The 27,752-nt window shown below is 36.4% G+C and overlaps 1 protein-coding gene across 1 annotated transcript in view; it reads left to right on the top strand.

Moving 5' to 3' along the window:
- LOC139147711 (zinc finger protein 236-like) overlaps positions 1-27,752 on the top strand; it is a 105,347-nt gene that overhangs the window by 64,536 nt on the left and 13,059 nt on the right. The window contains exons 3-4 of the mRNA XM_070718875.1: positions 18,133-18,269; positions 26,846-26,976. Coding sequence (XP_070574976.1) covers positions 18,133-18,269; positions 26,846-26,976 — 268 coding nt within the window. The remainder of the gene's footprint in view (positions 1-18,132; positions 18,270-26,845; positions 26,977-27,752) is intronic.

Below are 27,752 nucleotides of genomic sequence, written 5' to 3'. Positions count from 1 at the left end.
TCATAATAGCTTTTCCTACAGATTGTAACAACGAATCATGAAAGCGCTCAAACACGTCTCAGAATACAATTTTCATTTTCTAGATTACTTTATATGACATCATAAATGGCGTTCTTTGCTTGTAGTCTCAGGGTCATGGGCGTGCAGACCCCTGTGACCTTGCTGCAATCTATTTTCGTTCTTTATAACCAAACATAAAACGTAAATTCCCAGAGTAATAAATTACACATACCCATACATTCTGCAAATTGGCCTCACCTTTTTTGTGAGGTAATGACATCGACGATGCATGATTCTCCCACTGTTTGATTTCTATACCTGTATTTACGTCTATATTTAGTTTGTTTTGTCAATACACTCTGGACGGAAACTCTTATTTATCATGTTCAGTAAATAAAAAATGAAAATTCAATTCAAAAATTTTGAAGTCGTTCAAACAAGCGCCCAACAAAATATAAGTAGGACCTGTCCTTCGACAAAACAACAATTCGTATTGACAGCAATGTTCTATGTTTGTAGTGGGTATGTTTCTTATTGGTGCACTTTTCAAAGCCCTATCAGCTGTATCTCTTTGCATTTTTTTCGATAGGATGGTTTGACGTCAAGAGCAACTTATATAAAAAATGCTTACTGACGTGTGACCATAGAACGATTTTCAAACATTGATAAAGAACATACAACTCAGATTTGGAACAACAAAATTTTTGTCTTGCAAGTCACATGTAGTGCCACCCGGAGTGAGTACACAAAAACTGAACAATTGACAGAATCCATCGCCAAGGATTGAAATTAAAATCTTTTCCAAGACAATATGACTTACGACAGAAATAAAAAAAACATATCTCCAAATGTTGGTAGTTTTTGGTAGGCAAAATGTGAAAAAAATACAGTTGGCAGGGCTTTAATTGTAGATTTAAATGTAGGTTATTAAATTTAAAATTTAAGAAAAATTTAAGTTTAAGCCAAGAGACATTTTGACAACCAAACCTGCCCATTGTGAATTGTGACCAGCCAGGAGGGTTTTCTCATTTCAAATGACTTTTTTGATTTGTTTCCTCTGTAGTGCAGAGAATATCAATGTGAAAACCTGAAATTTTATCAATGGAAATGTCTGTCAGTGTCCGGTTGAGACAGATTTTCTTAACATTTTATCATTAAATCGATGTTTGTCATCTTTTATTGCGGTACTTGTGTGATCGTGAAAGCACAGAAATTGTGGTTTTTATACAATGCCACAGTCAGATTGGAAATGACTTACACTGATAGGCTCAATTCTACTGAATCATTTGCAGAAAATGAGGAAACTATTTAACTCTTCCGTGCCAGGGTTTTTTCCCTTCATGACTGTGAGTGCAAAGAGGCGCAGGATATCGCCGCGGTTAATAAGATTCCATTGGAGAGCTAAAAATAACTCACAGCTGATTGTAACCGTTGTAGCTGCGACCACGACATCTGATCGTCAGTGTGCATCCGCGGTGGCAGGGCACAGGGGGAGTCTGTATTAATCCCCGAGCAGGGAACAGCATCTCAGTTTATCAATTTGTGAAATTGAATTTCATTATTACGGGTGTGTAATTACACTGGTGTGTGCCAGCCATCAGGAATCATCATCATCCTAATTGCAACCAGAGGACACGCCGTACTTCCTCTGCATCAAAATCAACATGCCGTCTCCTTTTTCGCAAATTATTTTTATGCAAGATGATTACAAACCTCAAGAATTTTTTCTTTTCTACCCACCAATATGCCTGCGGACCCCAGAATCGTGCGTTTAAAATATTAACAATTCCTTCCTGATTTATGGATAAGAAGATGCAGATCCATTTCCCAGATATACTTTGCAATACTCCAGCGATAAATCTATGTCTAACAAGATATAATTTCTAATATATGATACATGTTTTTAAGCTGACGTTAAGCCATAATGATGATGAATATCGATCATACTATGGCTTTAAGTGTCTCTAGACACTCGGCGGAAAAATTGCTCCGACCATGCATCATGCGCACTTCAGGTTCAAAGGTGCATAATTCAATATTTTCCGAAGTTGAGAGCCTCGTCATCATGTGGTAATCTCCGACATCATTAAGATTTTACAGGGCGTCGGTTCATTGAAAAAAAAAGAATGAAAAGGGAAAAAAATACCTTTGGATTGGAGACTTTTGACAAGCTCATGCTGAGACGGAACTCTGAAGCTAAGCCAGAGGCAATTCAGTGTCCATGTGAGCATTTTGAATCAAATTAAATTCCTGCAATGGGACCTGTAGATGATTACCCATGCACACATAGTATTAGCCAAAGGTGGACTAATTATAGAACGTGTGTGCGTGGTGAACATACTCTATCATATCTTCACCCAAACCATAGTGTTCTTCCGTTTAGCCTTGTATTCAACAGCAAATATCACTTGATGTTTTTGATTGCAAAGCCCTTCTCGATGATGAGGCAAATGCGTGGTCTGTGAAATTGTGTGTGGAGATTCGTGGAATAACAGCAATGTTCAGATGACTTCAATATTATGGATGTCTTGATCCAATCATTTGTAAATGGTCAAATTTGATAAGTTTACTTATTTCCTAGATATTTCAGTGCTCAATTTGAGCCGTGTAAACATACATTACATGTAGGTTTATAGATTGAGCTCAACTGTCCTCAGGTTCATCATTGCCCTTTCTTAGACAATCGTTTTATTGATTTTTTACATCGGTGTTGTTTCAAAGATGTTGTGCATAATGAGCTAACAGAACCTGACTTCAAGGTCTAGTCGTAGCATGCACCTCTTGGATTGAGTTTTAAACACTGACAATTTTTAAAATTCTTAAAGTCCATTTCAATCTTGAACTTAGATGCATTTATAAGACACAAAGGAAATAAACTGTTTGTCATTATTCTCTATTTTAGCAAATTCTGAAAAATAATTTTTTTCCACATAGCTAACACAAAGATTTGTAGCCTATTTTTGCTTTCAATATTAATAAACCTGAGGTAATTTGCTCCTGTATTCCAAACGCATGCACTAGCTGTGATCACTGATTTCTATTCGATTTTACAAAAGAGTAGTCATTTTGAAGTTTCCTTGAATAAATTGTCAGCTGAAGTTTATCAACAAAACTTTCATTTTTTGACAGTGGCAATTCATGCCTCATATCATATGCCTGGATACTCTTCTCATCCGCACCAATTACCGTACTTCAGACAAACAAATTAGGATGCACGCGCACAGAATAATTACAGCTGGTGCCTTAATATTTTGTTTTGCTCTTGAGCCAGTATGGCTGACTGCTTATAGCATTTGTTGTATGATCAACATGGGTGATAAAACAGACAGGAAGAATAATATTTAGTTACTTTTTAGAACAGTTAAGATTGGCAAAACTTATTGTCATAATCAGAGGCACTTTTCAGCTTGTAGTAGTTGGATTCATATGACTTGATTTTTGTCATGATGTAGTATCTCTATAACCCTTATTATGTAAATGGATTTATCATAGGTCACCAAGTGGTCAGAGTTCAAAGGGTCGAATGTGCTCGCTGTAAGTTGGGCAAAACATTGCTGACTTTATAACCCTCTTGTAGCCATGGTTTGACCTGATCTCATTGTCTTCTATGGCACAGAGGGAAACAGGCGTGAAAAGATGAAGCCTAACTTGCAGAATATCAGCTCTGGATGTCTTTGAATGCAGAAAAGCTCCAGCTTTGATCAGCTTCGACAGAAGCTCCAGCTTTGGTCAGCATTATGTTGCTTTGCCTGCGCTTATAATGGGAGTCACATAACCATGCTTTCAGCACCATTGCTTTTGTAAATTCAGAAACGTATACCCATCATTTCCTCCAGCTCAGACCAATTTGTACTCATCTTTCCCATTAAAAATACATCATACATCCTAACTGCTGTCAAGAGAATCGCAGAAACGTTCCATAGATTAGATTTTTGTTGTACACACATTTTTAGTAAAAAATTGCATTATTCCATGTGCCATATTCCAAAATAATTTGGTCATAGAGTTTTTATCAAGGAAGACTTATTGTCAGTTTGTTGACATCCCACTCCATACAAATTCTTAAGTGGATAAGCAAATTATATTCACTGTAGTGCTAAGGAAAAATTTAACCACGGTTCCAATTTCAAGTAAAACCAATATGTTAATAGACCCTGAAATATGTCACATCACCATGCTTTTACAGTTGGTAGCTATATGAGCAGACCAAAAAGAGTACTTCGTTTGCATATAATATCGAAAGTTGTTGATTTAAAAAAATAATCAGGCTTTTCTTAGCATTATCATCCACTGGCACTGTGAGGTCTTGCTCCTGGTGATATTGGCCTTACATGAACCCCTCTATGTCAGTGCACTGTACACAGCTCATCAGTCAAGGCAAGGATACTTCGATCACCTCAACTGTGTACTCTATGTGACACTGATCTTCAACTTTAGCACATCGCCTGAACAAAAAGATTACACAAACCATCTGTCATTTGTCACCTCGCTTTTGCAAAGCCATGTAAACATAATTTGTTCTCCCTGGCTACATGTGTACATCTATCTTTAAACGTCTCTTTGCTACTCTCAACCCTACACCTTCCAACCAGTGATTCGTCCGTCTTGCAAAAACTCACAAGAAATAAATTTGGTTGCAAATATGTGTTTGAGGAAATCGTTTTTTTTTCAAAATGGTATTTTGAAATGGTAATTTAAAAAAACATAATCAGTGCATTTCATATTGCGAGCTGTACACAATTATTATTGCATGGACTTGTTCTGCTTGATCTTTTATATAAGTACTGGTAATTGAGGTATAAGTGTAGGATGGCATCTACTAGTTACTGATGGGTCGACTCTCAGAAGATAGCTGTCTCCTCAGATATTACTCCTGTAAATTTACATTCCATATATCACTTTTTTTGTGCATACATCACATTTGCAAGTCAAGGAACCGACTCTGAAAATACCCATAGTCTGTATGGTCATAAAACGCCTAAAAAATGTGCAATTGTGCGATATTTTCTCGAATGAATGATTTGCGATGGATGCAGATATTGCTGCACATACTTGACATATCCGTTTCATACCACGCATATCGGGGAATTTGTTTCCCGGTGTCAGAGATCAACTCTCATTTTGGTTCCCATTCATTAGAACAGAAATGAAGATACTGAAGATATTAATGTCCCTGACTTGCCTCTCTGCAGCTGTGCTTGGAAAAAAACCATTTCTATCATATCTTCTACCATGAGAATCCTGTCAAACAATCTTCTAACTACATGCAGATTTTGAGATTTCTTGCAGCCAAAAAAAATTCCCATTCCATATGCATTTTTCATGATTCATATTCGTCATAAATATTTACATATTCATATAGGAGCGAGGTAATGCTACGGAACTTCTTCAAAAGAAAAAGAGAAAAACTGAATATATTGATCAAATGCATGCGTTTTAGAAAACAGAATAGCACCTTACAGAAAGATTACTTCTCACACGTATGTACAATTTCCTTGACTGTTTTTTCCAAGGTGCAAATACATCTGACAAGTTCTTTGATTCAAACGCTGGCAGTAATGAATGTTGTGCAAAGGCAGGGCATACAGCTAGAATGTGTGGATTAATCAGATTAATTTTAATATTGCTTCAAAACATCATAACATTCAGAATCTTTGAAAAATTTTTTTTCAAATTGCCTCCAGGGACCTTACGCCTGTGACAGATCGTGGGCATGATATTAATCTTTACGTAGCTGAGTCACCTGAATTTTTTTTAACAATCCAGTGGCTCCATTATCATTTCAAACTTAAGCAATAAAAAGATTTAACTCTGTGAAAAGCTAGGCAACATTAGATATTGCCATAGAAAGATGAATAATAAGACTCAGTTTAGCATTGGTGAAAAAAATTTCATTTTGCAAAAAATATTGCAAGACTGAAGAATAGTTGGCCCACACTGAGCAAGTTTACAAATTAACACACTGCTAGGGGTTCTAGTAGCTTCACAGATCTATCTGAGGCCCCCTAAGTAGTATTCATGATTTGCAAAAAGTATGGCAAGACTGAAGAATACTTGGCCCGCACTGAACAAGTTTACAAATTAACACACTGCTAGGGGTTTCAGTGACTTCACAGATCTGTGGGAGGGCTCCCTAAATTGTTATCATGGTGTTCATCAGGTGTGCTAGAAATAATCTCGCCACAAGACTGTATGACATCAATAGACACACTTTGTACATATGTGAGACACAGAAGAGGTGCAACTTGGATCACACAGTCTCCTCTATTCTGTATAAAATGTCCTCATCTGATACAGTGATACAGAAAACTGCTTTAAAATCAATTTGAAACAAAATCAATAAAACACAAGTGTTTGTGTCACATGAAAGTAACATTTGCTTGGCCAAATGCATCCAAAATGATTGATTAAACTAATGTTCTCTCATTTCCTGCTGGTTATTAAGGTTGTCACTAGTCTGCCAGTACGGTATGAAGCTGTCAAACTCAAATTATTAAAATTATATGACGGGGACGTAATAAATTACAAACAGCATACAAAGGACAAAATATGCTCAAAACAAAAAACAGACATTATTAAAAAAATAAGTTTGCAGGAAGCTGTGGCTCAAATTGTTTGTACTCATCATTATCATCGGAAGTACTTGCAAACTGATATAAACCCAACATTCAATTTAATAATTTACGATGCCAAATGAAACTCGTGTGAACTTGCAGTAGACTGTGCTCGGAGCAATTATGGAAAGATCAATTTGTCTGGCCAGAGCTCTTATACTGGTATGTAATCTTATGAGGTAAAGCAGTTTAATCAACTTGAGCAAATAAGTTCATTTGTTCATGAACGTTTTTGTCAGCCACAACGATAAAAATCATGTCTTATAAGCGTCTCTGCTTGTTGCATTATGCTGGTAACAGATCTGTGGCCACTGAAAAAACTCACACCAAATTTATTAGCAATTTATGTTGGAAAACCAGGCCAATGACACCGTACAGACTTCAGTAGATTTGACACAAGGTACTAGATCATAATCTGTAAACTTGTCTTCCCGTACTTCTTCCTACTGGCAGGAATTAGGGAAAATTATTATGTCATGTCACAAGCAGCAAGTGAGGATGCATAAGATCAGCTTTAGAACTGAGAAGAAAACTTTGACATGATAATACATCATGGAATTGTGAAAAAAAAAATGATGAACTAAATTCTCCCCAAGCTCTTTGAACCAGGGGAACTCATGATGCCTGTCAAAGCAGCAGAGGATTACCAGATACGGAAAAATCCCATAAGTCCTAATGTAACATATTCCGGCTGCCCTGACTGGAGAGTTTCTATCAGGTGAATTATTGATTGATGGAATCGGGAGATGACATCTGCTGAATGTTCTAGCTGGCTGTCACTGTCTCCTCTCACAGCACAGCCCAAGACGGTGTCTATCATCTCCACCTCCCTGATTTTGAATCAATCCAAAAATGCCATTTTCTACCTGTTGATGATTTTTAAATTTGTTCAAAAAGAAATTGAGAAAAAATACTCATTTATTTAAATTATGTAACTGTACATCCAATGATATTGTTAGGAAATTTTTTATTTCATGATTTCAATCTATTGTTGTACTTATCAGAGAAAATTTTGTGGAATCACACAGAGGAAGATATGCATGGATATGGAAGGAAAAACAATTCTTTTTTTGGACGGTTAGTTGTTCAAAGACAGATTAATTTGCATCAGGCTTTCTCAAGCTGAAGGCAACTGAAACAGCCATAAATTTATCAAATACAGGCTCCGCTAGAATGGTTTTTACAAACCCTGTATGACTGGGATATATACACTGTACCTGTCATCCACTTTGTCAGTTTTTATCTAGAGTTTCATGTAATTTTGTTTTGAATTGGGTATAAATCCCTGCAAAATGAAAAACACTGATGATATCTGTAGTATACTGGTATACTGGACAGTGAAAAAAAGAAACAAAAACCTGCATTATGTCGAGTACAGCATACATATCATGAAGGTACACAAGCATGAAGGAAGTCAAATAACAATATTGATATTTTCTCTATGTGCGTCACAGTGACTTCAAGCAACTTTAAGCTGCCAACTTATCAGAGCTAGTATATACACACTCCATTGCTGGAGTTCATTGTCAAGTGCAATCCTGTACAATGTGCAGGAATTGCACAAATATTGTTTTGGAAATTTAGATCTTATTTTTGTTTTCTCACTTTCAAGCCAATATTGTGGCTCGCCAGTCAGTTGTTGATCAATGAATCAATCACGGTAGCTTTCAATCATGGTATATCAGCTTAGTGCAGCGTGTGTTCAGTACCAGCGTCAGTGTTTATGTCACACTGGTTGGCCACTATACTTCCACTGGCAACATCCGGAAAGACTTAGATCTGCACTATGCCATGTTGTACGGTATGTGTCACCTTTCAACATGGAGAGTCACATGTATTGACGGCACAGCTTTTGATAGGCTGTGTCTTTCATTCTATTTTTTTAGGGCCAGTCAGGTCAGTAAGCTAATAGTGGGGCTCTCCCGTCATTTTATACGTGTTCCACAAGGCTTGTCAGAGAAGCAAACCAATCACCGAATGCTACTACCCTATTGATTTACATGTACTGTATCTTTGTTCTCTGACCCCGTTGAAATATCTCATATAAAATACACCTATAGATACAGATACTGGGACAAATAATCAAACAGACATATACTGTACAGACTGACAGATATAGACATGTATACACAGACACACACACATAGATACAGACAGACAAACACACCCATATTATACATTACGCATATATACAGGAGGATGAGAAAAAGATGAAAGACTGTCGTGTTTTTATTCGATATTTGATCAATGCTATAACTAATTTGCTAGTACCAAAACAAAATCTTAATTTGCATTATCAATATTACAGTCTCTCTCAATCAGAACCAAATCCCCCCCACTTTCAAGCAGAGGATGACATGCCCCCTTGTTAGAAAAACTTGGAGAAAACACTTTATATATATATGTATGTGTGTATTTCTGTCTGTCTGTCTGTGCATATGAATGTGAATGGGTGAGATGTAATCACGCATATACCACCCCGTATGCGAAACCAAATTTGATAACAATATAACATTCATGCTATTCCCATGTAGACTCATGTCTATCTTTATATTGTTACAGACACTACCAGTGTAGACACATCTATCCTTGTTTCACTTTAATACCATTTCATCAGGTACAATATGACCATTCCTGTGTCACACTGGCAATTTATTACAATCATGTGGTGTATGCAACTCAAACAGCGTAACCTGTCTAATATTCAGCTTATAAAAAATTACTGAAATTGTGGACACAGAAAAGTCTTTCTGTCTGCATCGTGTCTCTACTCCATCAACTCAGAGGTGTGAGATGACAACTGTGTGACATCGCTGACTTCAAAATAAATCACCGGGTATCTTCTTTAATCCTGAAAAATGGCCCTGAGGAGGGAAAAAAATTGGAACGGATGTCTTCACGGTTGGATTCGCAGGCAATGTAAATGATGTGTATGGATGAAAGTCCCATTAAACCTGCCTAAGTCAAATACAAATGAGACGGAAAGAATTTTGCAGAAGTATATGCCTCCCAGGGTGAGGTGCTTTCTTCCCCAATCGACAGGGCTTGGAAATTTTGGTCAAATCTCGTATTAGATTGTGGACATTTATATACAATATGATAAAAATTATGATTTTTTGCATATTCATGAGGCATTTTAGTTCAATAAAAAACATTTTTTAGCTCCGCTGTCAGCGACGCGGAGCTTATCAAATAGGTTGATTTTCCGTCGTCGTCGTCGTCGTCGTCCGTCGTCGTCGTCCGTCAACAATTGCCTTCTCCTCTGAAACCGCAAGTCCAATTGCTTTGAAATTTTATATTCAGCTCACTTGGGGTGACCTCACCTAAGTTTGTTCAAATCGTAGTGAAATTTGCATATTTGTATTTTTGGGGCATTTTTTGGTGTTTTTGGTAAAAAAATCTTCTTCTCTGAAACCGCTTGTCTGATTGCTTTGAAATTTGATATGCAGTTTACTTAGGGTGACTTCAGACAGATTTGTTTAAATTGTGGTGAAATTTGCATATTTGTATTTTTAAGGCAATTTTTTTCATTTTTGGTAAAAAAACCTTTAAAAATCTTCTCCTTCAAAACTACCGGTCAGATAGCTTTGATATTTGGTACATATGTCCCTAGGGATGATCTATTTCAGATTTATTCAAATTGTGCAGAAATATGCAAATTTGCATTTTTAAGGCAATTTTTGTGATTTTTGGTCAAAAAATGTATTTCTCAAAAAGTACTGGTCTGATAGTTTTGAAATTTGGCATACAGGTTTCTATAGATGAACTAAGTAATATATATTAAATTTCTGATGAAATCTGTAATTTTGTATTTTTGGGGCAATTTTTGCCATTTTTGGTCAAAAATGTGTATTTCCAAAAGTACTCATCTGATAGCTTTGAAACTTGGTATACAGGTTCCTACAGATGAACTAAATGATATTTATTGAAATTATGATGAAATCTGCAATTTTGTATTTTTGGGGCAATTTTTGCCACTTTTGGTCAAAAAATGTGTATTTCCAAAACTACTCATCTGATAGCTTTGCAATTTGGTATACAGGTTTCTACAATTCACCTTAATGATATTATTGAAATTATGATGAAATCTGCAATTTTGTAATTTTGGGGCAATTTTTGCCATTTTTGGTCAAAAAATGTCTTTCTCAAAAAGTACTGGTCTGATGGCTTTGAAATTTGGTATACAGGTTTCTACAGATGAGCTTAGTAATATTTATTGAATTTCTGATGAAATCTGTAATTTTGTATTTTTGGGGCAATTTTTGCCAATTTTGGTCAAAAAATGTGTATTTCCAAAACTACTCATCTGATAGCTTTGAAATTTGGTATAGAGGTTTCTATAGATGAACTAAATATTATTTATTGAAATTATGATGAAATCTGCAATTTTGAATTTTTGGGTCAATTTTTTCCATTTTTGGTTAAAAAATGTGTTTCTCAAAAAGTACTGTTCAACAGCTTTCAAATTTGGTATACAGGTTTCTATAGATGAACTAAATTTGATCTTTTGAAATTATGATGAAATCTGCAAATTTTATTTTTTGGGGCAATTGTTGCCATTTTTGGTCAGAAAATTTTATTCTCCAAAAAACTACTCATCAGATAGCTTTGGTTGACATGTTCTTGGGGATGATCCAATGTGATATATTCAAAGTACAATGAAATGTTCTATTGTGTATTTTTGCAGCTATTTTAGCCACTTTTTTCTGGCCACTGCATTGAGCTATCAAAGATTTCCACCTTCTTCATCAACATGTGTCAAAAATAGTTATTCTCTAAATAAACACAGCGGAGCTATATCGGTCGCTAGGTCGCTTGTTTCTGATAGTATTTGGTCTGAGGAGAAGAATGAATTTATGTCATAAATATGACCATTTACGTCATATTTTCTAATACATATGTGAAATTCTAGTCTGTAATATTTTCTGACATCACTCGGGGTAGTCACTGCATACATTTTTACCAAAGTCCTAATGCAAGCAGGTTGAGAGGCGTGATTGACAATGTGTGTAACGTGCTTGGAATCACAGAGCATGAATTTGTCACTCAGTTCCTCATGATTTGTGCAGTACAAACACACTCATTGCCCACTCAATAATTTTGTGGCAGCCATAATGTTGAATTGTTTGCAAAGATTTCAGCCCAGTTTGTCATGAAGTGGGTGGAAAAAAAAAGCTATATAAGTTTGGTTTTATGATGTTTGATGCTCATTATGATAGGCAGACTCTCACCTCGTGACGTTTATGTCCCACACTATAAACCATCACTTTCAGCTTTTAAAACCACAATTGATGATTTTACTGTCGTGGTTGCTGTTCTACAGCTAATAGTGTTCAGGACTATTTTGAATAGAATTTGTCAGTAGTCACGCTCAGATGACCAAGGTAAAAAGGTGATGGTAGTAGCATGTCAGATTATACAAGAAGTGAATTTTGAAGCATCTGTACTCTTTCAATTCTACTATTTCATGCTTTTTCTTGTCTCTTTAATTCATTGCAAAAACTGAATAAAAAGAGGACAGGTATGTGAAAAAAATCTATAGCGTAATAGTAAGTTAATGATTTTAAAATCGTGTCCAAAAAAAGACCTTTGTGCTTCTACAAACAGAAATATATCTCAATAACTTTATATGTAGTGATTTTCCAAATTTCTTTACTGTTGTCTTTGCCGGTCATCATTTTTAGGAGCAAGATTTTGCAGGTTTACCGGTAAGAAGCATTCATTTGCTCTTGCAATTGACTGAATAAATGTGGATACCGTAGATTAATCAGCCCATCATATTTTTTTGTTGTTCACGTCATCTCTTTCAAGTTTGATACTTGAATTTCATGCAAAAAGTCTGCAGCTCCCAAAGATTTCTTTCCTGAAGTGATATCGATACACGGATGTGGACGGTTTCTGACTCCCATTAGTGGCTAATGTCCAGTCCATGCGGTGTATAAATGTGTAAGCTTATACCTCTCATGCCCATGGAAATTTTGTTTCTCTGGTTGTTGAGACATGATAGTCACTGCACAGAACATCAGAAATCAAGTACCATTCCAATCCAATTACCTTTCAAAAATGTCTCTGCATTTTTACCTCCTGAAAGGTAAGAGAATGAAAGTCCATAATAAGTTGGATTTTTTCATACTAAACCGCCGTCTTCCTTACTCAGACACACTTTGCATTGCTGTGTGCAAAATGTAATTGCCAAAGTTTACGCAATGATAACCATCATTTTTATGGTCTCAATAGGGTATTCCTTGTATACAGTGACTGCCTATCTCAACAACAAATGTAAATGTGTCTAGTTATTTCATTTTATTCCATAAAACACATGATCCAATTGCCTTCCAAGCACACCAATTACATGAAATGAATACTTCATTCTTGATATGGAAGAAAACGCAAAGTTAATGCTTTCCTCCCTACTTTGCCATGCAGTGGTCCAGTTTATTCACTGAAAACACTGTGGCTGGACTAAACTTTGAATTTATAGGGGGGAATAGATCCTCTCATAACAGAAAAGGAAACAGTAATCATGAAGAAGTGAAACCAGATTCAGACTTTCTTGCATCTTTTAGTTCGTAGATTTTTTTGCAATTTGAGAAAATCACACACAACCATTTTTACCAGCACTCTCCTGAGATTCTGATAACAGTTGATGGATATTTTTTCAAGATGGGGGCAAGTGTGTTCTTCTGTGAAATATTTTTTTTCATTCAAAATGTTGTTTTGTTAAAGTTTTGAAAGAGAGCTTACTTGCCTTCAGGAGACGATAATGCATCACATGAAAGTTCTGTCGTGCACTCAGGTAAATCTTACTGCATCACTCAAAACCAGACTCTGTTTTCATGTCCAGCAAAAGCATAGCATTTCTGTGTGCTGCATGCAACTATGGATCTGTTCAACAGATCCTTGCAGTATGCGTTGCCTGTAAATACACATCAGGGTTAATACTTTGTGAAACTTTATACATCTGTGCCTTATATACATACCGGTATGTCTTTCTTGATATTTATGCATGCATCATACACTCTCTAAATAATAATCTTGCATATCATATTTCCAAGCCAACTTCATACTTTTTTCAATAAATTCATATTTCTAACAAATCTAAAACTGTTTTAGGAAAGTAAATTTCAAAACAAAATCTATTTTGAATATACTCCATGCGTTGTTTTCAATGAATTAACTTTTTATATTTCTAAGCAAACCTCAGACCTTCTTTCAGGAAATAAATTTCAACACATTGCAGTTTTCTTGATTTTCAATATACCTTATGTAAGCTGCTTGCCGAATTTAAATATTGGATGTAATGAAGGAAAAAAAGGGATGCATTTCCAATCTTCTGCTTGGAGAAAAGTAATTTCCTCCAAAACTTGAAAATGCAATATTAGGATGGCATGAAAGATTGCAAATGAGAATGCATGGAATCATTAATGTATTGGTGAGTTTTTATTGTTTCCATTGCTCGGCATATCGGTGAGTTTTTGACAATTTCACTTTCTAGTGCCCAGTTTTTTCAAAGAAATATTTGATGTAACAATGTCACTATTTTAAAGTATCCATATATAGAAATAGGTATAATCATCATAAGAGATTAGTCTCTAACCATTTCAGTATGAACAAAGAATCTGATTTGGGTACCAGTTAGCTTATAAATACAGCTGAACATTGATACACTTAATTTACATATTCTACTACACTTTAATAGGGTCCCCATGTTTAGCCATACAAACCTGGTTAAGATAATCAGTGGTGGTCATATTAGCCCTTCTTGTATTTTAAACATGGCCAAAAACCAGTTCAAACGTTATGATGTTATCCACCTGTTTGAAATTTGAAAGGTCAGAGGTCACATACAGGTAAAGTTATGTCGGCGTATTTATTTCATTGCGATCATGTCTGAAGGGAAATTAAATTTAATCCTGCTCTGTAGAACCTCTTTTACCATGGCCAAATTTGCCTGTTTGAAGCAGGTTGTTGTCAAGTTTGACCCATACTAAAGTCTAATTAAAATAGTCACAAAATTTGAAATAGGATCTGGTCAAAGCTTTCTGACATCCACTCTTGATCATGTCCGGTAGATACGGTGAATCAGATTTTACATCACAAGCTAAGGGTACATCATGACCAAACTCACAGTTTCATTGCTTTAATGTCATCCACCCTGAAAAAAAAAACACCATGCAATCACACCACATGCTTATGAATGTAAGGACAGTGATTATTAACCTTTTTCACATTTTCCAGCTTTTTGCAGAATAAATTATTTTTTCGGTTGTCTGTAGATGTAGTTGCATATCCTGTATCACTATTCATAGTGATTTAGGAATGGTCAGATCGGTATTCACATCGGCCACAGTACTGTGGTGTTAACTGTTTCTTCTGGTTTGAAATGTATACTCTCCCTCCACAGTATTTCTATATTTACATGGTCCAGCTCATCCTTAAATTCATTTCCACCCCTCTAGAAACATGGAATAATCTTCATAAGCATGCAGGTATAGTATCCAGACATAGCAAGCTTAAATATACTTCAGACAAAGTCGAAGTATTTCAGATACTATGTGCCCATTGAATATCCACTGTAAATCCTCCAAATCATTTCACAAGCAAGGTTTTCGGTTACACAAAGACTCTTACACAACACATTAAAATTTCATTTCTTATGAAGTGTATAACTGTGATATTTGATCGTTAATCCATCTTGAGCCAACATGCTAATATGAGTACAGTATCTTCAAGCCAGATTTGTCGCTGTAATTCCTTGCAGATACTCAAATTTTTATGGACTTTTCTTGCAAAGAATTTCAGATTCTGTCAAAGTTTCTGCCAACCATGGCTCCTTTAAACAGGGGGCGCTGTTGAGAGAGTGTACGTTTATACCAGCAAACTTCACACACACATATAAAATGGAAATAAACAGTAGTGCATTTAAGTTTAACTTGACAATACAAATGGGCAAATATTTATGCTATATCTGAATAATGGAAGGTGGTGATTTGGAAGAAAAGAAAAATGCCACATCACTTTGTAGACTGCTGATTCCTTTATATGCACAACTGAGGATGTCTGGAGATTTCAGAACAATTCTCAGAGGCTGTTTTGTCTTTTTGAACTTTTATTTTAGCAGTTCTCTGCTCATCTTACGGAAAGAAATCAACCATTACAGGGCAACCCCTTCTCAAAAATCTACAGAAGGCTGCTATCACTGGCAACAAAACCCATAGTGGATAAAATTATTCCACCATCTGACTCCCTAAGTCAACATGAATTATTGAATTTTTCAAGAGCGTCCTCTCTTGACTCGGGCAGTAGATGAAGTATTCATGGATTAAACCCTTGGAATCAGGAATCTTGCCTTGACTGCCAAAGTTTGAGATTACCGTATCCCCCAAGCAATATTTAAAATCAGTCACGCATCTGCTGTTTTGTTCCACTGCCTTGCACAAAGTGCTGGGCCTGAATTATTAAAGACAGGAAAATATGAAATATCAGTGACAGTAATATCTAAATTGTGGAAGATTCTTGTGGGGATAGATTAAAGTCTGAGTGATTGTACCACAGCTAAATTACCTGCTCATTGGCAATGAAACGATGTCGTATCTTTTCAAAGAATAAAATCACGTAGTGGAATAAACCCAACGATGAAATATTTGCCAATTTATATTAATAGTAGATCTGTCTGAAGGTTGTTTGAGAATGTTCTTGCATTTCATACACCTGATCTTTTGAATGTTTTTATCTGCATTCATGTTCGTAGGTATACTTACATAAGTGTCCTTACTCATATATTGTGTGGATATTGACACCTAATAAATAAGTAGATAAATAAATAAATAGAAATAGTAATAATAATAATAATTTTCACTGTTATTGTTGTTGTTGTTATTGTCTTTGTCATCATTACTAAAACATAACTTTATATAATTTGAAATGACACTTAGCTTTAAAGGGGCAGATTTCTTGTCAGGCTTGTATACCAGGAATCTAGAACTGCCTCTTTAACCAACTTACATGTATAGACCAGTGGGTTACAATATCGTATAGAATAATAGACCAGTGGGTTACAATATTGTACAGAATAATGTAATTCACTTGAGTCCTAGCCAGACTAGAGTATGATTGTGCAAGGCAGCAGTCAACAGAGGTGCAGAGTAGATTCATTGTTTTCTGATCACTGACATTGTGAACAAAAGTACACTCAGGGATTTTTACTGTGATGACAAAGGTACTTTAATTTTCATATTTACCCCTCTCACCACCATGGTTTAGCCCAAACCTGTTGTTATCAATGGTGATTTTGGACCCGTTTACAGGGCATCAGGGTGAACAGAAAGGGAGAATTCACCCAAGATAAATCTCAGATCATGATACATAGCTAGATGTTTATTGGGGTAGAATGTACCTTGGGGACAGATGCATTCAAATTCTCAAACTTTCACAATACATTTTTGGTCTACCACTTGTAGGGGTTCATTTCAAAGCTCATGGAATAAAGTTTTCACACTCAGGCTTATTTTTGTAAAAATCAAACATTTTATTTTTTCCCCATAGAGTTAACACAGGGATAGCGGCCATTTAAAATTTCAAGTGTCAGTAAATATTGGGTAATTTGTCTCTAGTAGCAAATTTTGCATTGTGACCCCTTATTTTTACTCTTGATTTCAAAAGAGAATATTTAAATTTTCCTGCTTGGAAAGTCTGGGCAGAATTTGAAGTCGTTCAATTTTAAGTGCATACTGCCTTCAACTAAAGCAAATTATCGTTGTTTGGCCCAGTACAATATACTGCAGACATCATGGCGTTGATAGGAATATAGCATGTAGAATTATGAATGATATAGCCAATTTTCCACTTTATTTAAATAAACGCTGCATAAAAAGTGATCGACATGATATATTTAATACCTCAACACAAAAAGTGTGTGAATGTGTTCCATTATGGCAAAACTCATTGCCACAAAATCAACAGTGACCACAGTACGACCACAAAAATGATAGTTTTTTTCAGACTTTGAGTTCCCCCAGGCCAAACTGATTTACAACAAAGGAGGATAGGCTATGGAGACGTGAATTCCCAGAACCTCTGAATGTTTAGATTGAAAACAGAAAGATTTATGAAAGCTGAAAAAGAGAATAATGCTTCCAATTTTTATTTTACTATTTATAATGAAAACTATGACATTCATTGGCTGTGGAAGGTAAAATCCCCCCCCCCCCACCCATTTCTTTCTCTCTGGTAGTAGTACAAATTAACTGCTGAAGACAGCATAGGTAGAAGCACAACTAAATCTTACACAGTGAAATGTATATCATAATTATCTGTGGCAAATCAAGCTACATTTAAATTTTTGTTCAAACGAAATTTTGAGCATGAGATAATTTTCACTTTATTCTGCTGCTGGTTATGTTGAAAAATTCACTTAAACTGAGTGTTTGGATTCCCTAAGAATTTTCATATTTCATGTTTATCCACAACTTTGTTTAACTGAATTAATTCCATCTTATCCTGCTTTGTTTCTTTTCAGAGCGAGCTGGACAAACACATCCAAGAACATCGAGATGAGGAAGCTGGAGAACGGGTGTACCCATGTCGTATCTGCACCAAGGAATTCAGAAAAACATCATTGCTCAAGGAACACATGAAGAGCCATTATAAGATCAGGTTGGTTGACAAGCTTAATTCTTGTCAAGCACACAGAGAATGAAACAGCCTTTTAATCAGATTTTAGTTTAACATAAATACTACATGTAGTATATTTACTTGTAACTTATGCATGAGCTGTATGTTAAGGTAGAATGCGCCTCAGGGACAGATATTTGGGCTCTCAAATTTTTAGCTCATATTTGGTATGTATATAAATACCAAAAAGAGCTTATATGGTGAGTCTGTGGCGTCTGTATGTATGTATGTGGGTATGTATGTGCGGATGTAAGTCCGTCACACACAAAAGCTCCCATACCGCCAAAGCTACCATCTCAGTATTTGGTGTACAACCGGAATCGTAAGTCTTGCGCAGAGATCATTGAGGTAAATGTACTAGGTAAGTTTTACCATGGACGTCTTTCTTACCGTCCATGGTTTTACCTTTATGTAGAGATCCGATTCAGCTTCCGCATGGCATGGCTGTGTGCTGCTATGCCACACGGCTTGCGGGACAGCCGGTAACAGTAACTCAGTCCCTTCAAATCTTACTGTCGGGTTCACAGATTTTTTTTGCACATGAAAATTACAGGCGATCTTCAACAGGCCGTCCCGACGCCCGGGTCGCTAGAATCATATTTAAACGACAATTACAAGGCAATAATCCATACTTGCAAAGTTCAAACTAACACACATATACATATAAACTCCTATTCTCCGTGTATGCTCGACTGACAAACTCCAAATGCTGTGTTTCCGACCAGTGTAGAGGGGTTGATCATGATGATTGCAAAGTAGTACCAAGTAGTTGCAATGCATCGTACATTTAGTTTTGCTGATGAGGGCGCATTGCGCACGGGAATTATAAAAGTTGACTCGAAAATTACCCTAGGGGGAAATGCCCGGTAAAGGCGTGGTCGAGTAAAACATCCTCGCGTTCGTGTAAAGGCGCGCGCGCGTACACGGGTCGAGTACTCGAATTTGCCATGCAAGACTGCCGCGAGCGAAGGTTAAGTTTCCCGATTCCGGTAGGGTAAATACTACATGTAGTATATTTACTTGTAACTTATGCATGAGCTGTATGTTAAGGTAGAATGCGCCTCAGGGACAGATATTTGGGCTCTCAAATTTTTAGCTCATATTTGGTATGTATATAAATACCAAAAAGAGCTTATATGGTGAGTCTGTGGCGTCTGTATGTCTGTATGTATGTATATGGGTATGTATGTGCGGATGTAAGTCTGTCACACACAAAAGCTCCCATACCGCCAAAGCTACCATCTCAGTATTTGGTGTACAGGTAGATGCAGGGGTTGAGATGTGACGTTGTTCAAATGAACATGTCAGTGTCAAAAATGTGCAAATGAGGTAAGAAAAAGGGAAATCCTGCAAATGTGCAGGAGTGATGGCATGCCAGTGACTGAAACAGGCTACTCCACTGACCTTGAGTCATTTCCTGTCATTGTTTATGAACTGTTACATATTAACAGACCTGCTCAAACTAAGAAGGACAAGCTGTTTCTGCTATGCATGTTGCTAAAGTTAACCTCCAGTACCTAAAGTTTCAGACCTTATTTACTTTTGTCATTCTTGTTTTTCTGGTTTAAATATTTCTTGTTGTTTTTCTGGTCGTACCGTGCAGAAATCATTGTCATAACATCAACGTAGAATTTTCCTGCACTGAACAGATAGAAACAACATTTATTGTTGATCTTTGGTACCCATACTGGTATGTACCAATGCTGATCAAATGTGAGCGACACCGTATCATTGCGGTATTTTTACTTTACTTTTCTGGTATACCACTTGTTGGGACTCATTTTCAAGCTCTTGGAGTGAGAAAAATTTTCACCATCGTAGTGTTTGGAAGTTGAAAATTTTACTCTTCCTCATAGAGTAAACACAGGGATGGCGGCCATATTGGATTTCAAATGTTGGTAAATGTTAGGTGGTTTGTTTCTCTAGTACCAAACATTGCACTGTGACCCCCTGTTATGTATTCTTGACTTGGTACGAGAATGGCTGAAAGTTTCAGTGCATTGGGAAAATTTGAGCAAAAGTTTATGTCTGTCACTTTCGAGGCACATACTACCTTAAAGGGCAAGATATCAGCCCCATACAACCAATTGCATTCTGTGGCATTGACAGTGACGTTTCATTTTACAAAAGTTAACATCAGGTATGTATCAGAAGATTTTTCCTAAAATGCTCATCATGTAAATGAGTAACGTAACTTTATGATTGGGCCAGTCACTCACTACACACTACTTCACCTTGGTTTGATTAAAACAATTGACCAAGTTAAAGAACAGTACACACAGATATGCATCTCGTCTCAATTTTTGATGCTAACTCCCTCAAACAGTCGCAAGAGGCAGGGTATATTCAAAATTGCAAAGTTTAAAACATGTGATATACATAGGGTAAACTCTACACCCTATATGTATACCCCCAAACATACAGGTAGATGCCATATCAAGTATCAGTAGATGCAACACAGCATTGAATTTAGCAAGGGCAGTACAAGGCTAAACGTTTTTTGTCCTTTCAACATTTTTCTAAAAAGTCATTGAATATTTATTCAAGTTCCAGCCAGACATGGAAGGGCTAATATTAATAATTTCAATCACACCATTGTCACTGATCTTTAAAGAAACACTGATCATGATGTTTTTCTCTTTTGGGTGATGATTAATTTGATGAACAGTCAATCTGAGTAGGTCTTAACTCAAGAATTGAGCAAATCATTTTGCAAATCTCCTTGCCCTAGCAGCCAAATAAAATCACTATCATAGCCTCAGTTTCCACCAGCCCACCAGTCGATGCTTTAGTTACAAGGCGAATAATTAATCAGACCATTGTTCCAGTAGCAGCAGAAAGTTACTTGCCTATTAGCGAGCATTGGCTAGTTCACCCAAATTATATTATCAAGAAGGCTGTCTTTGGCAGAATTAATTTTGGGTGATTTCTAGTATGCCACACCAAATTATATTATACAGAGAGAAATTTGAACCACTTGGCTTTGCCTTGTCAGAAATCTTGCAAATATTAACCATTAAACATCAGCCAATTCACATTGAATTTCACCTGGTAAATTACAATACAGTTTGTTTCATGTAGAACTTCTCAGGTAGAATGCGCCGCGGGGACAGATATTTTGACTCTCAAACTTTTCCAATTCTTTTCTGATCTACCATTTGGGGGGGGGCTTATTTTGAAGCCTTTAGGGTAAGAAAAACTTTCACTGTCTTTACTGAGTTTTTTGAACATTCAAAATTTTATTTTTCTCCATAGAGGTAACACAGGGATGTTGGCGGCCTTTTTGAATTACAAATATCGGTAAATTTTGGGTAATTTGTTTCTCTAGTACCAAAATTTGCATTGTGACCCCCAATTTTTCTTCTTGATTTTGAAAGTGAATGGTTGAAAGATTCCTTGAGAAAAATTTGAGCAAAAGTTTGTCTTTCACTTTGGAGGCGCATACTACCTTAAATTAAAGGCATGTCAGACTTGTTTAACCAGGTACTTGCCTAGTAGATCAAGAATTAATGTCCTGAGCAACATACTAATGTTGATCCTTTTCAGTGAAAAAATTGTGAACAAAAGTAGTATTTTGTAACTGATCTTCAATAATATTCAGAAATAATGTTCAGACTTTGCGAGCCATATTTCATTGCCACAGTTCACTGCTTCTTACGTATTGAAGAGTGAACACTAGTATTTCTTCCAGAGTTTTGTATTCAGAATTTGAACAATACTGATCTTTGTATGTAATCTCAAATCACATTGACTGTCAATGATGCAGAAACGAACATTCAGTTCTCGAAGACAAAGAAACGTGACATGTGATCCACTCTACAGCTTGCCGATCAAGATCAAAAGTGACTCTTTCCAAAAGAGAGAGGTAGAGAGAGAAAAAGAAAAAAGAGAATAAGCAATATCTTGATTCATGCATCATGCTTGGATGCAGATCATGACAATAGATGTATAAAGGAGGAAAGATAACATCATTTTTACACTGTTTTGAAGTGCTTTGTGCAATCAACAAAGGAAGTAATGAGGAAGACAATTTCTGTGATGCTTTCTGCACAAACTACTCTGGACCATAGGAAGCTTGCAGCCTCATGCATGGCAATGATAAGGAGAAAATACAGAAATACATGTACAGTACCGATATTCTCACTCAAATCTCTGAGCTGTCATTTAAGGTACATCGCGCCTCAAAAGTGGTGGGCTTAAACTCTTGCTCAAATTTTCCTCAATGAAACTTTCAACCACACTCTAACCAAATCGAGAATAAAAATCAGGGGTCTCCATGCAAAGTTTGGTACTAGAGAGACAAATTACCAAACATTTACCAATATTTGAATTCAAAATGGCTGCCATTCCCGTGTAAACTCTACGGAGAGAATAAAATTTTCTCATAACACACACACACACACACACACACACACACACACACACACACACACACATACACTCACAGAGGCTACACTAGAAAGCATAAAAAGATTTCATCGCTGGTGACTTTTGAATAAAACACAAAGAACCCATGCACTCTATACAGCCACACTCATTAACAACTCCCTTTTTTTACCTCATGTAGATATATCATAATTGTTATCGTGATATCACAGACAAGAATAAACACTTCCAAGAGAAAGTTCTGTATCAGTCATTTGAGGATTTATATAATCTGTAAACGATGTGCAAATCATTATCACAACCATGGATGAGGAAATTTCCTCTTCATGTGAAAAGATTTGAAAATTATCTTGTCCTTAGGAAGATGTATTCTCAGCCCACACACGATTTTTATCACTGACATTGTTTTCTTATCAGACTTTCAGGATTATCATTGTGTCCATATCAATTTGTGAGACTGCCATTTACAAGGGACAAGAGAGCTTTTATAATTTCACAAATGTAAACTTTAACATTTTCAGTTGATGGTGCCACAAAAAAAAGTAAAGATTAAGGATAATCCACCGTAGGCCTTGACCAATGTGAAGATGTGTATGTCAGTAAAGATTAGCTTATCTGATATGATAAGGAATTAAGGCTTTTGATGGACTTCAATTCTTTCTCACTCAATTTTATCAGCCTGTTATAGTTCTTGGAAGGATGGGCTCACTGCAAACTGTTTTTGTCAGTATGAACTATTAAAAAAGTGATACCCATAGCAGTGGCGTACGTAGACTCAAACAGCCATGATATTTTCATCAGTAGTAGTGTGTTAAATCCCTAAATCCATAGTGTTCTTGAGCACTGTAGATCCTATGACTTTACAGTGTTCATCTTTAAGTAAACTATTACTAGGACACAAATATTTCCACAAAAGAAACAAATATTTATTGTTCGGTACAGTGGCAGCCAAACAGTCAATGATGATAAATTGTAACCAGTGGTGTTCTAACATGGAAAATGTGCTGTTCTAATGTATTTTGAACAAATCAAAATTTAGGGGTGGAAAGTAAAAGCTGTTCATCTCCTCTCTATGATTAAAAAAATTTCCCTTCTCAAACCCAATAGAGTTCCCTTCTTTCCACTCACCACTTGGAAATCTCGGATCCCTACTTGCCGTCCCCCACTAAAAGCACTTACTTCTGCCCTCTAAAAAGATCCCCACTGCCACCTCTCTGCCACGTTTTCCCCTCAGACACCAGAAAACAACCAAATCATGCCCCATGCCCAATCATTGGGCCTTTTTTTGAATTGACTCCTATTATGGAGAATTAAACTTTCCCACCTACGAAACCAGGAAAGATAATGCTTGCCAACCTTGTCCTTGCCTACTGGTTCTGAATAAATTGCCCACCTGCCAAGAGAAATCACCTTGGAAAGCTTTGTGCAATAACAGATTTATTGGCTGCCCCTAGATGGTGCATGGCACCCTGCCATATCAGTACCTATATGTTTCCATTTACAGGGAGCCAATAACACCTTAAATGAGGCTCAGGTTGTACCTATTGATAGACTGTATGTTTCGTGGTTCAGCTGTTAAAAATAACTCATAAAACTCAAAATGCTAGTACGTATGTCATGCCAAGAGCAACTATCTTTTAGATCATTCCTACGTCACATAAGACTGAATGTTTCTCAAAATAGTTCTCGATAAGTTTGCATCGAGGGAAGACATCAGCGACCGTCTAAAGAATTGCCATCTGGAGACAAGAAGTGCAAAGGGAATTGTGAAACATCACACAACATGACGATATAATGAAATATTCAAACATCATAACAGCACAAGGCTGTTGTGTTGAGATAAAAACAGCGGTTTGATGTTGACACAGCCTCAAATCGATATTACTGTCAGTAATTCAGCGGTTTCCAACAACTTTTTAATGGCAATGAAAATGCCATTTGGTGTATTAAACCATTCTACTTGACTGTCTACAACTGGGTGAATTTTTCACATAAAATGCACATCCAAATTATACGATAATGTTTATGGAGCCATGCATGACTGAATGAAAAGCCCTCTGCAGATACAATCTCAAATAATTCTTGACAGAGACAGGACAGCCGCAGCAGTGGATATGATCACACTTAATATTTGCATTTTATAGAGTTGATTAGGTAGATTTTATGAGTTCAGTATTTTTTTATTGATATTGGAGACAGGTTTAAACTGCTTGCTCCCTGTCATGACCCAGAACAAGGTTAGTCTCCAGCAGTCAGGGCAAACTGGTTTGATTATGTACCAAACTAAAATGAAAATTGGCATATATAGGCACACGTATATATACGTGTTTTAAGGTAGTACATGCCTTGATATTAACAGACTTAAACTTTTGCTCGTTGGCAAATTTTTCGTCTTGAAACTTTAAACCATTCCCATTCCAATTAGTAAAAAATCAGGGGTCACTGAGCAAAATTTGAAACAAATTACCTATTATTGATTGACTCTTGAAATCCAAAATAGCAGCCATCCCTGTGTTAACTCTGTGGTAAGAAAAATTTTGATTTTCATGAAAATAAGTTGTTGAAACATTTAGTTGATTCATGAGCTTCAAAATGAGCCCCAACAAGTGGTAGACTAAATTAGTATTGTAAAGATTTGAGAGTCAGAAAAATCTGTTCCTGAAGTGCATTCTGCCTTGAAGAAATCAGATCAGGTATAACCTTCCAGTATTTCCACCATTTTCTGCATTGATTTACAGCCAACCTATCAGTTTTGCACATTGTAACTTCCAAGGGTGTTTACAAACATGGAACTGTTGAGGTTTGTTGATTTTCAATATGTGAGCAAATCAGTAAAGTACTGCAGTACATGCAGTACTAGTTCTGTAGAGGTACAGCCAATTCTTCATCAATGCAATCATAAGTATCACTTGCATGTAATTTTGCCAATAATGTTTGAATATTACCTTCCTCGTGGTATTGTGTTTGAACTGCAGGGAAAAATTATCAGTGAATCACTCATGAATGACCTGTCCATAGTTGAGTTCTGCTCACACTGCCCTTCGGCAATTAACGCGATACATCTAGGGCAAGTAGATATAACTTTTGAAGTGTTTTTCACTATTTTTGTTTTGTATGTCAGTGTCAAGTTCTTGATCTACTCCCAAATCATGGTGGAATACCTACTAATTAGCTTGTCAACACCACATCTATACGTGTCAAATACACAATTATTGTTTACTTTTGAATTCTAGTCCGGATCAGAATTCACTTATCAACAATAACAGCGCAGTCTTCACATGTACAGGCTGAGTTGACAAGCTCAACAATGTGTTTCTCAACATGCTTCGGGAAGAACAAGAAACTGTAGTTGACATAAAAAGCAAAAAAGTGAAGAAATCATTAAAAGTTACAACTACTGGTCCTTTAATGGTTAAAACGAAAACTTGGAAACCAACGAAATAAAAATACGACATAACCTATCCTAAACGATGTCAATCGAAAGAAGCACATTGACCATGTACTGTCAATATGTCAGCTCCACTGATAGAAAAAACAAACTGTACACCTTGTATGTGTATATTTCACTTAGCTGTGAGGTTTGATAAATTGTCAAGTACTTTGTGCTGTCTGTTTGTTCCATTCCTAAATCATGTCAAAATCTCCACACTGTACAGTTTGTCAATACATGCAATGTGTTTTTAATGCCCAATGTTATTTCAGACCACTGATTTTTGTCTGAAGTCATTTGTCATGCAGGATACTTCATAACACACACAATGCGTTGTACCAGCAATGCCTATGCTTTACCTTTCAACACAGTTAAGACATGTGAATGAAAAATTTGTTTTATCGAACAAAGATGATGAAAATATCAAAAGTTGCGGCTTATTGCCCCTCAAATGTTCCTTTGATATGTTTACATGCAGGTGTTCGCTGGCTAGTTCTTTCCTAGAACCGCAAACATGCTCAATGATGAGAAACTGACAATGTCTATGTACTGCCGACAATAACATCATGAAAACCGTGCTACCTGTACACAATTCAAAGCAAGCTGAAGCTAGGATGTATATATGCTAGCACATTCTGTCAAACAATGGAGTTTGAAAGCTGAAAAAATTCGATAGTAAATCAATTTGAAGAAGAACTTAAATCATAAGATATAATTTTCACATTTTTTTTCCTTTACTCAGAACCAACCTGTTGATGACCAAACATCAAAGGAGAAACGTGGACAGGTCAGGGTTTTCTAATGAGTGCCCTCACTGTGGAAAGTCATTTCAAAAACCAAGCCAACTGGAACGACATATCAGAATCCACACAGGTGTGTTGTCCCATGTTCATCTCACCCAGTGAAGATGGATGGTTAGCTTCTTGTGCTATCTTCAGTACTGTCATGCTGATGTGTCAAGATCATAGATGCTATCATTCAATGCTACGCATGCTTTGGCAGTGTCATGTGACAAATTCCATGTATATCTGTCATTCTGCTGACTGGAACATGATGATTTGTCAGTGGTTGGAGAGTTGCACTTATCTTAATATCACAGCACTAGAAATTACCCATAAGTCCCTCTGATTTGAGACAAAATTTACTTTTTCATAATGTCAATTTAAAAGACAATCAATTACCAACTGCAGTGTTCAGTGTGAACAGTTAGCTTGTGATGTTTTTGTCATGACCACTGGAAAAAAAAATCAATGCGTTTTTGTTTGCTAAACCAGATGCCACCAGTTGCCATACTTTTCTGTAAACTATTCTGTATGTCATGCTTTACCATACTTTGAAAATGATTGCTATCTCCTCTATCAATCAAACTCGATTTTCCAAATGATACAAAAAGGGAAATGAGAAAGCCACCATGCTTAAATTTTCATTTTCAGAATTCGCCTAGCAAGTTAAAGATTTTATCTACACATGGGAGACATGCCAAACTTCTCTCAGGAATATCTGATGGTAAAAATCAGAATGAATTACTGGATAATTCTAGTACCTTACTGTGTGACTTAAATTTTTATGCCTACCAGCAGAGCAAGAGCTGTGATCTGAAAACAAAAAACTTCTTTGTCTGTGTGTTACAGCAAATGGCGAAACTCAAG

The sequence above is a fragment of the Ptychodera flava genome, chromosome 13 (genome assembly GCF_041260155.1).
Source record: "Ptychodera flava strain L36383 chromosome 13, AS_Pfla_20210202, whole genome shotgun sequence".
In the NCBI taxonomy this organism is placed as follows: domain Eukaryota; kingdom Metazoa; phylum Hemichordata; class Enteropneusta; family Ptychoderidae; genus Ptychodera; species Ptychodera flava.
This window is presented reverse-complemented; position numbering and strand designations above follow the sequence as displayed.